General features: G+C 35.5%; 1 protein-coding gene across 1 annotated transcript in view; it reads right to left on the reverse strand.

Moving 5' to 3' along the window:
- LOC124165711 (neurobeachin-like protein 2) overlaps positions 1-15,122 on the reverse strand; it is a 196,352-nt gene that overhangs the window by 160,943 nt on the left and 20,287 nt on the right. The window contains exons 20-30 of the mRNA XM_046543198.1: positions 14,519-14,652; positions 13,849-14,023; positions 12,339-12,616; positions 10,459-10,617; positions 9,259-9,460; positions 7,476-7,621; positions 5,583-5,841; positions 4,997-5,115; positions 3,154-3,257; positions 2,861-3,067; positions 1,736-1,862 (exon numbers count right to left, since the gene is read on the reverse strand). Of these exons, the coding sequence (XP_046399154.1) occupies positions 1,736-1,862; positions 2,861-3,067; positions 3,154-3,257; positions 4,997-5,115; positions 5,583-5,841; positions 7,476-7,621; positions 9,259-9,460; positions 10,459-10,617; positions 12,339-12,616; positions 13,849-14,023; positions 14,519-14,652 (1,910 nt within the window). The remainder of the gene's footprint in view (positions 1-1,735; positions 1,863-2,860; positions 3,068-3,153; positions 3,258-4,996; positions 5,116-5,582; positions 5,842-7,475; positions 7,622-9,258; positions 9,461-10,458; positions 10,618-12,338; positions 12,617-13,848; positions 14,024-14,518; positions 14,653-15,122) is intronic.

Genomic DNA, 15,122 nt, shown 5'->3' on the forward strand with positions numbered 1-15,122 from the left:
AGAATTACCATTAGTTTAGGTAAACATAAATCAGTTATTACAAATATTGACATAATAACCACATTGTAGCCACACTCATTTGTTCATTTATAAGGCTTAACGCAATGATTTATGAAGTCTTCATTGTACGAAGCGGTCAACCCACAATAGAAAGTCTCCCTTTATTATAATTTGTTTCTCAAATTTTATGTCTTGGCATCAATGAGTTGAAAGAAAACATGCCCTCATTGGATAATTTTCTTTAAAAAATGAAAGAAAAGGAGAATGAGGGAACTTGATTACCTTATGCTTAAAAGGCAGACTATAAGGGACACAATATTAAGTCATCTAATAGACAAAAAAAATTGGTCTACAACTAGCAAATTTAGATTATTAATGCCAATACATATTCCTCATTACTGGTACATATTTCTTAACTTAATAATATGGTTACTGTAACTGAAAAAAGACAATTTTGAAGTGTTTTGTCAACAATAATAATAAGGCATATTTTTTAAAATTAACATCCTTAATTTTAACCTGGATTAACTTTCAAAATTTGCTCTCAGGCAAAAAATGAAAAACAAGGCATCCTTATTACCACCAGAAAATATCTGTAAAATTAAAGCAACCGGTACAGACATCAAATACAGAATAACAAAGAAGGTCATCATATCACACAAATTTAGGGACCACGATTCAACCAAAAATTTTAAGTAAATTACAAAATTTTAAGTAAATGCTCACAAACAAACCTATACAATTATTATAGAAAATAATATATAATTAGGTAAATAACAGAGAGTTTCCAAAATATTCACCTTACAATTCATAAATCCTTTCAAAATTAAAAATCCTTGACAACTTTAAGGCAAAAAATTATTTCACCATGTATACAAGAATTGCCATGAGAAAAAATTCCCCTGGACCGGGAATCGAACCACGGACCTTTGGCTTTCCGGGCCATTGCGCAGACCACTACGCTATCCAGGTTCTTTAATTCTCATGGCCATTATAGCGAGGCTCATGGTACTGGGTGTTAGGCCCTCGCGGTCCATCAAGGATGGCAACGCGAGAGAGAAAGGACTTCAAGGAAGCCACAACCGGTTGAGAGCCTCAAACCTGCGCTAAAGCCGCGCAAAGCGGTATGTGTAATATTTCAAACCCTGCCGCGTGAACAGCGGTGAAATATACAAGAATTGCCATGAGAAAAAATTCCCCTGGACCGGGAATCGAACCACAGACCTTTGGCTTTCCAGGCCACTGCGCAGTGTTTTGTCAACAATAATAACAAAGCATTTTTTTTTTTAAATTAACATCCTTAATTTTAACCTGGATTAACTTTCAAAATTTGCTCTCAGGCAAAAAAGGAAAAACAAGGCATCCTTATTATGGTGGTTATTTCACCATGTGTTTGGATATAATTGTTACTATTAAATTATAATTCCATTTCCAATTCTTAAAGATAGCATAGAGTCTAGACACATAGGTACATTTACAAAATGTATGCTGGGGTACTTGTTGTAAGGAATACATATTACATACTATCAGCTAAGAGAGTTATATGTAGCACAAAATGTGAAAGTGTAATGGATCCAGAAAATTAAAATAAATATAGTATTACACACAGTTGAGTCCATTACAACGCATATCTTAAATGTGCCTCAAATTCCTTCTAAAACATTCCCCAACTAGTTAGAAAAACTATAGTGACTGGACATAAATAAGAGCATAAGTCTGATATTGCCCTCTTTACCTTCCATGCATCCTTCCCAGACCCTTCAACCCCTCTCCAAAGAATTGTGAAAAGAATATTCACAACTAGATAGCAGAGCTCATCCTCCTTGTCACCAACTTTTTCTTCATCTAGCTCCTTCAGAATTCTGAAAAAATACAAACCCATAGACACATTGTTGCATTACAAACATGATTTGCAGCCAAGAGTAAAAAACAGTAAATATGATGCCTAAATAAATTATTTTATAATTCCTTTTTAAGTAAGTGAAACTAAGGCTAATAGCTAAATTGGCATAGATGCCATTAGTCCATTACATACTGTCAAAATGCAAAGAAGGTGGCACCTCTGCGAGCAAAAATAATTTTGTCAGAAGTAACTACAATTGACCAAACAATATCAATGGAATTCCAAAATAATAATATCACTTTTTATGAATGAAGCAACTTCCTCTTTGGCATCCACATACTATACTTCAAATAGTACCACAACCTGAGATACATTCTATAAAGGCCATGTCATGGTTTACTGTTTGACGGACAGAAAAAAAATATATTTAACCAAGTTACAGAAATGCTGACTTAACTGCAGCTTCTTGTTTCATGTTACTGCCCACATTCACAAACACAATCATTACCTGAAGCCATATCCATTATCAAAATCAATAAAAAAAGAATAATCTACATTTTATTAAAAATAATAAGCTGTGCCAACTGTAAGCTACAGAGATTTCCTAATGAGGAAGCAACATTTTTATTTTAAAATCACCAAAAACAGAGAAAACCAAAAAATTAATCCATATTGTTAATTCAATTATCATTTTGAAAGGATTGGAAACTGGAGTAAATTCACCATATGTTATACTTGATGTAATAAACCATGTACCTTCTCAGCTTGAGACTTAAATTACAGCTCAGGGAACTCCAATATCCAACGCAACAGGCAAATGCAGGAAATCATAAAAATATCACCGAAATAAGATGAACTACAGTAATAACATAATTATTAAGCTGTATTACAAAATTCTTGGCATTGCCAGACTGGAACTTTAACAGCCATACAATGCAGGATATTTCTGAGACATAACTCTTCTCAGTCACAGTCCCAATTTATTGATACATACATGTGTAACGGAAAACTACCAACCTCACGGCTTCATCATCCATCGCTGTTCCCTCTAACTCCTCCGTTTTTGTGCTTCCTTCTGTGCCCTTATCGTCTTCTGAAACTACTCCAGTGTCATTAGAAATACTAAGTGCAGAGGCCAGACTGACAGTGTCTCCAGCAGTGCTGTCACGCGACTCAAACACGGCACTACTTTCCTCCTCTTCTTCACTACTGCACGACTGGGACCTGCATTTAAAAATGGCATCGTATCACATCGACATTCTTCATCATTCATGAGATACAAGAAATAATATCACACCAAAAATAATTACCTTTTCTCAAGGCTGACACCATCAAAGTCACCACGAAAAGATGAAAGACTAAATGGGCTCCTTTGGAAGAACCGTGGGGATGAGGATCGAGGAGATAGTGGTCCCTGCGAGGAAAATGCAGAAGAAAACTGAAAATATGTAAATGTTTTTCTCAATATATTCCAAACAGTTCATGAGTAGTGTCTTCTTCATTACAAAGAGCTCAGTAACAATGGAGCACTGATACCCCCTCTCCAAGTGAGGCCAGGAATTTGTGCAACTCGCCATCTTTAGAAAACTACTTTGTATAGTAGTAGTATAAAATATGATAATAAAGGTAAAAATTGAAGATTTCTTACGAAAACTTTGATGGATTTTATTAAAACAAGGTAAAAATAAAAATGGTTGTCGCTCTCAAGTGTCACAAAATGTTATAACCTGTTTGGTCAAATTTCGTGCTATTTTCCGACACTCTGTGCCAGATTTTCTTCATAGAACGATTTCCAATATTTTCGTCCTGGCCCAAGGTCGAGTTCAATGTAATCCTATTTCTAGCAGGCCAAACGATAAACAAACAAAACAGGTGAGGCACCTCATGTGTTGGATGAATGCCAATATAAGCTTTCCCTTTCAAACAGAAATACCTTCCACTATGATATGAAACGATGGCCCTAATACATTTAAAAATTTCCATCGAGTAAATTCTAATTTACCAGTATTGTGCTTTGCATTGCTGTACCACGGTACTTGCATGAGCAGCCTGATGGGGAAGTCGCGGAAGGAAAACAGCATGGCACTCAATGTGATAAAAACATAAAATTGAACAATTTTAGGCATTTAAGGATACAAAAACTATTAAACTAATAAAATTAGGTAATACTTTTTGATAAAATTTGGAGGAGTCATGACCCCAACCCCACCCCCCCAAATCCACCCGTTTCAGGCATGATGTTTCTATGTGAATACTTGAATACTCTCAACCTAAAAGTATGAAGCCTCTTGTTCACTTTTTCCCATCTGCTTTGGGATAACAATACAGTAAAACCTCTATGTAGTGAACCTCTTTACATCATAAACCTCCATACTTCATACCACCCCTACAGTCCCATCAGAAATTTAAAGGCAAACCTCTTCGGGGTTAACCTCCTTATCTCATAAAACCTCCACTTATCATACCAAGGAGACATCCCCGAGACTGCCAAACTACCTCCGCAAAGTGTACCGAGGCAACTAGAGACCGGTGATGCAGCCGCAATTACGTACTTGGAATGACATTTTCAGCAATAAATGTTTCACGCTTATTTTTTTCTTTTACATCTTTAATATGCTGTCATTTTCACGCTAACCATTAGTTATGGCCATTTTGTGCCATATTAGAGCATACCTAACAGTAAATAAGAAAAAAGATATCCAACTATCCTAATCATTTTAAGTTACTGTTGAATTAAGAGAGATCACATCATTTTCTCTTGAATCATGGTAAAGATTATGCGATACCACTTGGTTTCTGTTATCATTAAATAAAAAATATATGTTCACTCATGCATGCATGCTTATTTAAATGCATAGAAATAATGGTGTAAAAGACAGTAGTGCCTTTCATTTCCAAAGGATATGAAAAAATGGTGCATATCACTTAAACCTCTCCATAGTGTACCTCCATACATCAAATTGCCCAAATTTTCGTGCCCTCCATAACAATGTAATGAGATTTTACTGTACTAACCAAGGAAAAGGAACTGGGAACTTCAGAAACATTTTAATTTGAGATAACCCTAAAGAGGTAGTTTAACTGAAACCTGCACAAAAATAATGTTTCTTTAAATGAAATGAATGCCCAAGATCAAATTTAACATTCAATTACCTGCATGTCCAAAGTCTTCTGACGGATCACAGAATAAGCGGATGCAACAGCAGAAGAGATATTATCTGCAGCTGAGTAAATATTATCAGCAACAGCACTTGTAACATTCCCTGCAACCTCTGCAATACAAACACGCATGCACACACAAGATTATAACCAGAATATCAAAATCAATGATGTATTTTAATTCAGTGACGTTTAAAATAAATAAATTTAAAATATGATTGCATGCATAGTGACAAAATAACATTCAAAATATTAAAAATTTTTAAATATTTATTATTTTGAGTGGAAAAAGAAAATATAAAAAATTGACACACAATTCTTTCCATCACGCTGAGCCATCCTACATGCAAAACAGGTTATTATCATGAGACAGAGAAAATTACACACATACAAAATAAAAGGGAATATGTACATACTCACCGTCTACTGCATTTTCTATGGTATTTTAATGACAAGTGAATTATATTTTTCACATACGAGCCATACATTCAAAGGAAGTGTTACTTAACTTACTGCATAACCCAGATGCAATCCACATCAGGATTGGAATACAGTGGGAAACGGAATCCATAAAAATTACCTTTAACCTCATTTTCAATGTAGTAGGCAGCGTCAGTCACTGAATTTGCCAGCCTGGGAAGTGACGACAGAGGCACCTCATACTCATCGTCCACCTCCACAGCAATTATGTCGTCCTTTTCTGCTCCTGCTGAGTCCTCATCCTTATCATGGTCTTCCCCAAATGACATTAAGTCAGCCCCAAGTTCATCCCCTCCATCTGTGGCTCCATTGATTGGTTTCCGAATCAAGAGTCGTGATATACATTCCTGCCAACCAACCTGCAATAGGCAAAAAATGAAGAATGCCAAGATTCTGAGCAAATATATACGAGTAAACAGTCAAACACTCTGTGCAGGGATTGTCACAATAGCCCAGAGAAAAATAGAAAATATCTACTCATTGAACATTGGGGTCAGACATAGTGACTCAAATTTGCAATTTGACACATACAGTGAGTCCTCGTTCTACGTCACCACCGTTTAACGCCATTTCACGATAACGTCACGAAAATTTTGAGATCGTCATTCGTTTATCGCACCTTCGCTTTGCGATAACTTCAAGTCTTTTAAATTTCGCATGAGAAAAAATGCGAAGCGGCAGGCATTGCAGGTTGTTCGTTTTGTGGGTGGTAATACAGTCAGTCTATACAAAGTGTAAAACGGTGTGTTTATTGCTAATTGTTATTAAGGTTTTAGCAAATTTCTGCTAAATGAATTCTTAGGTAGGTGCGCAAGGTTTTACTTGACATAATGGTTTTCAGGAACCTAAAAAGTGATTTCAAGACATTTTTCCGTGTAGACTTCGGAATTTTTGTCCCCACTTTTTTCACCATGTTCACAATAATTTTGGTTCCCGTAACTGCGACGATGTTTCAGCAAAGATGATGCCCAGGTGATGCTCGCCCGGTCGACCACCATAGCGAAGCCAAAAAGCAAATGCGGAAAGATACAAAAATGGAGAAGGATTTACGTCACTGCTGCTATTGTCGTCGATGAAGACAGGAACTTGTATTTATGCCGTAGTTTGGCATTCACATCGTAAAAAATGCCCCAGATATGATGCGCTATAATTTTTTCGCGCACGAATTGTGAGGTCTAGGAGCCGATATTCACTTTTTACATTGTTTCTTATGGGATATTATGTTTCGATTAATGTCATTTCGTTTATCATCACATTTTTCAGGAATGGTAAGTGATGTTAAAAGAGGACTCACTGTATAATGCAGGTATTTATGAGGTATAAAATCTATAGGCACAGAATTTTTTCCCTTCCATTCCTTCAAACTGGAATTAAAATCATAGAAAGTATCAAATGGCTTTGAATTTACATAAATATAGGCAGACGCTTGGCAGTTGCAGCTGTGATGCAGTTGGATTTCTTTCGATGCGTCCCTCACAGTGTTTATGAAATGGTATTCATAATGGCAATTTTTGAAAGACGAACACCTAGAAAATGCATTCAGAGAAACATTCCACTGGGCTAAGATTATCGGCATGATACTGGCTGCAGCTACCAACTGGGAGAGGAGTTCTTCTGCACGAAAAAGAATATGTACATACTTATAGAGAACCACACAGGGAGAAGAATGGATGAGTAACCTGACATTACAGTCAATTGAAAAAGAATCTTAAAGACCATTTGACAAGGAGGAGACTTCAATGAAACAGTACTCAAACATTCGCAACAAAAACTCGAGAGAATCGAAATGTGAAATTATGATGTTTACCCTATATATTAGCCACCACACAAACCTTGTCACATTTAATAAGTGTTCGATAGAAGTACTCTTATCGCCCACAGAAATTGACAAGAAAGAGGACAATGTGAGAAAAAATTACCCATAATTTATAAAATAATTTCCGATGCCCATAACCACATCAATGGCATAAACGCAAGTCAAATGCTACATTACCTGCATAGCAAAATTCTTGGCGGCTGCAGGTACCATAAATATAGTTGTCAGCGTCTTCCTAGCAGCTTCTATCCTGATACTGAGATCTTCATGTAAAGACAAAACAGAGAGAAGGGAAAGGCAGCCGGCATAACCTCCAGGAGAATCTGCAAGAGATTTAATGGAACACATTCATTGAGAATAACCTGAGAAGAGGTAGAAAAAGTTTCGAGGCAAAGGAATGATAGTCAATGCTAATTTTATAATACCAGATTTTCTAATCAATGAGCCTCATGTAGCTTCAAAAATTACTTGATCAATTGATTGCAAAAAAATTATATTCTGCAAATTCTATTTAAATACAGAGCACACACAAAATTAATACTTGAATTGAAATTTGTCGCTGAAAAAATTAAATGTAAGCAAAACCAAAGCTCAAGAACAATGAAATGTTGCTTCACCTAATTGCTACACTTTAAATGGCACTACTGAAAAGGACCATTTCCACTCAATTTTTGAACTAGCTATAACAATAATACATACTTTTGCAAAAGTAAGGTAACATGATAAAACAAACAGGGGTGAATCAATGTGTTCTGTATTTTGCCTGTTTCTATGTAAAATATGATTTTAAATTAATTCTGAAATATACTGACTATTGAGGACACTTACCAAAAAATAAAACTATATCACAGAAATCTTTTAAGAGAAAATTTTCTTTTCCTACTTCTCTTATTTTCTTTTTTAATTATTCTTGGATTCGAAAACATAGAAACTGGCAGATGACAGTATGCAAGGATAAAAAATAATTCAAGGATAGCTTATTGCATGATAAACAAAAAAAGATTGACTTTTAGCGAAGGAATGGCATAATCAAGTTTTCGAGTAATCGTTCATAGATGCTGATAATTCAACAGGCAAGACTTTTTCTCAATCTGCACAGAGAAAATACAGCTTTTAAAAAAGAAAATTTCCATGGAGAAATATCATGAAGACAACAGCTGAGATCACAGTTTTACAGCTCTCCTCCTCTCATTAGCATTATGATTATTCTTTCATGGTTCATCAAAAAGGCACCTGAATGCTGTTTATCAACATTAGGGTGGTTTCCCATTATTTTTTTATTGCCTAAATCAAAAGATTATTACTCCTGGAGTACGTATTTCACGCTTTTAGATTTTTTAATGACGATATCTATTTTTCGCGATTAAATGAAAAGTGAAAATTTTCAAGCACGTGAAAACATGACGGCTAAGTATGAATGCTGGGAAAACCCCATTTGATGTCATTCTGGTTACCGCTGTTGCCGTGTGAGGTGACCTTGGGGCGAGGATGTGTGCGCCGCTGTGATGCAGGCTGCTAGCAGGTAGCGCTTGGCTTAAAAAAGGATTATTAATACCTTATCAAAAGGTAGGCAGTTTTAATAGGTGATTATTAAGAGACCCTGTGCTCTGTGCCTCATGCATGCATTGGTAATCTCAGACGATGTAAAACTCCTATCTACTCGTATAGAAACTAGGTCCCTGTGACGTCACGTGGAGCGGCATTGCATGGGTGTCAATCTGGCCTTTTTAAATGAGGTTAAAATAAACCATTGCCAATCCCCTGAACTGGGATTTCTAAAACCAAATGATTTGTATATTATGAATACACTAATGGTGGGTAAGGAATCACAATCGTGCATTTCGTTTTCTTTGATGAAGGAAACTACGCTATTTGTTATTACAGAATTCTGTGAGGGATACTCTAAATAAAGAGGGGATGAACTACAATACAGTTGGTGTGCATACTTTAATAGACATACCAGTGGAAAGCATTTGATCCATTAACATCATGACAACCTCCATGGACGGAGTGAGGGAGCCTTGATCTTGCCAAAGGCTGACTAGGCCAGGGTATAAGCCAACAGTGGAAGAGTTGCCATGATTTGGTCCCATATCTTGAAGACGGAGGTGTCGTTTATTTCTCTCTCTAACTCTATCTGTCCTAAGGAGCACTGACATTACCTAAGGAAAAAAAATAATACCAATTAATTCATAATTATCATAAACTGATGAGTGAAAACATGAAATTATTCGAATAAGAAATACCATGTTAACATATACATGTTTATAATTTACATGAGAATGTCCTCTGATGAGTAACTATTTTAACATAAGGTAAGCAAAAAATTCAAATTAAAAATATATCTTTATAACGGCATTGGAAAAAAGTGCACAGTTCACAATTAAGAAATTAAAATCATGCTTAATCATAAAATAATTTGTGCCTTGAGATAATATAAAAGACTTTTATAGACAAGAAAAAACCTTACTCGACTCAACCACTTTTTCATAACTTAAGTCGAGCTGAATTTTTAAATGACAATTTGGAAGCAGAAAAAAAGGATTGCGCATAGCTAGATGATGGGATATTTTGATGTGAGCCAATATGCATTGCAAGTTATATTTTAAACTTTGATTCTTCCATTGCCATTCTTCTCCAAATTGATTGCCCTCTTTTCTCCAGGAGAAAACAAAACAGTGATGGCTACAATACGATACAGGTGACATAAATATCCTGAATGTAGACTGAGTGAGGAAATAAATAACTACATGTTGGATGATTTAAATGGCTATTCCCACATTTTTACAGCTTTGAGATATTTACTCCATTAATGTAAATATAGATCAATTTATATCAGGTTCAGCCTACAATACATTACTTTCGATGAAATGATACCACCGATCCAATCTGCTAGCCATGCTAATATCAAAGCCAATGTTTTTTTTAGAAAAGGATGTCTGCCAGCAAGTTTCAAGGCTAATCCAAATTTGAAAATTGATTCGTCAGGTCAGGTTCTTACATGTAAAAACTCATTTCATTGAGGGAAATTTCAATTATGAGGCAAACAATATATCCTTCATTATGAGGCAAGATTACGATATGGCTTTTCTTCCACATGAAACATCTTAAACAAAAACATTGAAACTTCACTTTAATGTGAAGTACATATATTTCTTACCCTCAAAACTTTCTGCTTAAGCTCCATGGAATATATTTTATCCACAATAAGGCCATACAAAATGTCAGCAGCATGTCTTTCGTAAAGAAGTAGAAATATTTGGTCTCTACACTTTTTGTTTCCCACAATTGAAATCAGCATATCCAAGCAGTCAGAAACCTTAAACAAATAGTTTAAAACATAAGTTTAAAAAAATGCCAGTCATTCCTTCTTTGAAATAGATTATGGTACTGGGTACTTAAATGTACTAGGTACTAAATAATATAACCAACAGATGGCAATTATGGTAGTTATTTCAAATAAAGAAGGTAGATATGATATTATTCTATTCTTCTCCCATATGTATATGAAAGGTAAAATTCTTCATTTGATAAAATTCAGCTATCCAAGTTTTATGCTATGGAAATCAATATCAAATTCTACAGATTTTAATTAATTATCATACTAATATACCCAGAAAAAACATAGATAAAATGTAATAAGAGTAAAGTAATGTCAGCCCAAAATCACATAACATACAGTGCACAACAAATTGGCAATGATATAGCCACCGTATCTGCACAACCTGCCTACTACAACATAATTAATTTATTGGCCTATTTCACCAATCACTGAAGTCAAAATATGTGATGAACATAAACTTATAGTCAGTAAATACAGCAGAGACAAAGTGTACATTTAAACATGCATTCCTTGACTAAACAGTAGAACAACCCAGCCAGCACATTTTAAGTCATTGAGATGAGGTGAAAGGAAGAAATTATGAAGGCACTTATCAAGTAAGCTTGTTATGGGTTTCTTACGGCCAGGCCGACAAACATCCAGAGTAATGACAAAATAGAGGCCGAACTTTGAGCACCTCCGTAGATGCTGTTTTTATTCCATCGTTTTAGAGTATTCATTAAGGTATGAGAATAATTTTTCCATTCATGACACTTCTATAAAACGAGTAGAAATAACATCATACAGCCATAATTTGAAAATCATTCACATTTATGAACTGATGGCGAAATGACGGTCGTAAGAAAAACACATAATTTCACACGAATAGCAACATAGAATAATATAAAAATGCCGGAAGGAATCTCTAATAAACATATCGTATTCATCGCGTTATCAGGCCATAAATTAAAATTCATGTTATATTGTGTGGACTTTGAATAATTTCAGTTTTTCATGCACATACCAGCAAAGGTATTCTACATAATTGGATTTTAAAGTGGTAACTACGCCTCTTGCACTCATCAATTGCCGTGTAGTAGTAGATAGCATACAGAGCTACGGATCCGTAGGTCATAAAATCGGTTCTCCCTGGAGTTAATTTTTTTTCTTTCCGCTACAAGGATAAAGTGCTTGTATTATGCTTTATATCTTCACCAGCTGGTCGCTTGCAGTTGTTAATTTTTTTCTATTTACGGGAAAATTTGTTATCAGTTGTTAAAATCTTATAAAGACTCGCTCAATTTCACCGGTAGGCTTTAAATTCATGTCGGGATGAGCCGCGTAGCATGTGTAGTACGCTGTTCAGCCGCCTTTGCCACTCCAACAGAAGCGGCTTACGTTGCCTGAGGATATTTGATGGCATTTCTTACTTATTCTTCCCTAGAATCTTACCCTTGCCTTATATAAGCCCCTTAGCTTACGATAAGCTGCTTATCAAATTTTTCCATAAGAAAACCATAAGAAATGGATAACTCTCTTACTTTGTGCTATCTGGGAAGTATACTTATACTTTCATTAATGGATTAAAATTACTACCCACGTATTTTACCCTTGAAAGTAGCATTTTTTTAATAATAGCATGCACAAAAAAAGGTGTTTTGTCCGCTTTTAATGGCGTAGTCACGTTGAAACCACAAAAAGATGTTATGAAGACTTACCAGAGATTCATCTCGAACAGATACAAGAAATCCTAGGAGGTAATACACTTCTCTCACATTGACATCCTTCTGCATGAAATACTTTATTAGGCCAAGAAGAGCACGCCTCACTGTAAAAAGATCTTCAGCGCATAAGAGTACTCCATCTTCACTGGTGTCCACCATACTTTCCGAATTGTAATGCCTTCGAATCACATCGAGGAGAAACTGAACACCGTAATTCTTTCGGAAGTAGCGTCTGTCTTCTTTCACAACTGTAGACACATACTGCAAGTGGCCTGTTTCAAGAGGGGTGCCAGAGAAAGACATTCATTTAATTAACATTAAGAATACACAAGGTGGCCATAGATTCAAAATTTGAAATTCAAATAAGGATAAGCAGTAATTACAGATAGCACACAAGAAACACTTGGCGCAGTAGACTCCCCATTATCCCAATGGGCTAATTAATGATGGGGAGGGAGAGACGGCACGAATAATTGGAAAACACGGATAACCCAAACTTTCACTTAAATGTCTTGCAACGTTCATAATTTACCCAAAACAAACAATATATTTTTATTTATGCATTATTCCGTTATTTTAGAGTACTTCCTGGCCTCAACGAGAGCTTTCTTTGCCAGTTCATGATCTTTTGTTTTTAGCGGCAATAACATGGTTGTGCTTGTATTATTAATGCTTCATGTAAGACCTGGTTTTGCAAACCACACATCCATGGCTGTGTGATCGCGTGTACAGTAAAGTGGTTTGCACAAATGCTTCAAAACCACTGCTCGACGTTGGAAACTACACTGTCAGGCACCACGCCACACAGTTGCACCTCGCACAAGTTACCCAGGTTGCAACTGCTGCGGGACGTGTATCGGTGATCATAGAGTGCGATCGCGCACTGCGAAGCTTGGAAAATAGAAACACAGTACTCCCGTGAATGCAGTTAGTGCGTGATCACTTCCGTTTTACGAAGGGGATTCTAAAAGAAATAATAAGCCCGGTGTATCCTTGCATTAATGTAGTAATTCCGATGATTTTGTGTCCGATTTTATTTTTTTAAATAAAGAACATGGAAAAAATTGAGTGAGAGAGAAAATCATGCACGGATAATCCCCAACCCGGATAATCTGGAGTCTGGTGTACTTCTCAAAGATACTTTTAAAATATTACTCTCTTTTCCAAAGGGCTGAATCTATAATGACACATTGCTCCATACCATTGACTATGAGTGAATTAATTTTCTATTGCCATAGAATGGAAATGATCAATATATCACCAACAATTAAAGTGGGGGTATTACATTCTACAAAATGTTATTTAGATTCAACAACCATTTCTAAAGACAATTGCAGCTGTGCTCACATGGGCACAAGAACCCTTGAAGGGTAAGATTCAAAAGGTTGCAAAAAATTTTAGGTTAAAATATTTCACAAAAGTGAAGGAACTGGTTACTCTGTGAATGAAATATTTTATGTGACTCAGATGGTGCAGAAGAAGAAGTGATTGGCATTATACATACCTATGCGTATTTGGAATTGTGACCTCGACCATATACGAAAATCAAACAAGAGATGCCGATGAATGGCTTGCAATAAGGGTCCAGGATTTCCTTTCCCAGAATGTGAATCATGAGCCATTTCTACCAACAGTTGTACTGCCATCAGCACATTTACATCTATCAGCTCTGCCTTGGTCTGTGGAAAAATGATTATGCAACTATGAGAGTTATTAAGTAAATACATATTAGGTATCAGAGAAAACACTCAGAATAACCAAATTTCATACAGATGGAAAGATATTGTTAAGCGTGATATTTTGAAGCTCATAGCCATTTTATGAGAGAAACGGACAAAAATATATTTTTCTGGTATTTCTTTATCTGGAAAGAGTTTGGCATTAACACTACATAATATAATGCTACTGACAATTTCGGGCAATACAAATTTATAAAACTTCAACTCCATAAATAAATAACTTAACAAGGAAACATGAATTCAATATTACCCTACTAGAGTACAAAATTACGAGACAAAATTATCACATACAGGATTTTCAAAGGTTAAATAATATTCTTGTATAAATTGAACACAAGAAAATGGCTTCAGCCTGCAACTTGTAACACCAGACTAAGCTAAACTCAAAATATCAAGTCCCTGATGCTTATTATTTTTTCCAAACACTGTCAATACCTTAATCAAAAGATATCCAATGATGGCTAAAGAGTTACTTTTCAGAACACTCTCCTGATTAAGAGCACTTCGGGTGATGATGTTTCGTAGAAGAGTCAGATACCCCGAAACAGGGTTTTGTTCAAGCTTCCAGTCTGAAAAATGAGAAATACTCAATTGAAATATTCCAAACTTAATGAGATGTATGCACAGTAATAAAGTCAAATGAAACTCAAGGTCCAGGTTGGGCAAAGAATACTACACTTAGAAAACACTTCTGTTTACTAACTTGGGTAGGCAACGAATCTGCACTAGAGTGTCAACGTAGTTCATCATGAATTTGATGTCTTTAACAGATATTCATAAACTTATTTCATGCCCTCACTCATAAACCAAAATTCATGAAAGAAATTAGAATTCTATACTTTGACTGCTATTCATAAACACTAATCACATAGGAATACATTCTCCAAGGTTATTGCGAGATCTCAGGAAGAGAAAAAAAATAAATGATTAAAAAAATAAAATTCACTGATTCATTATTAACTTTGTGGTATTCCATTATATGTTTCTTGGATATTACACTATTACTTAAAAGCAGTGATATAAGTAATAGTGTAATATC

Source organism: Ischnura elegans, chromosome 9 (assembly GCF_921293095.1).
Source record: "Ischnura elegans chromosome 9, ioIscEleg1.1, whole genome shotgun sequence".
Lineage (NCBI taxonomy): Eukaryota > Metazoa > Arthropoda > Insecta > Odonata > Coenagrionidae > Ischnura > Ischnura elegans.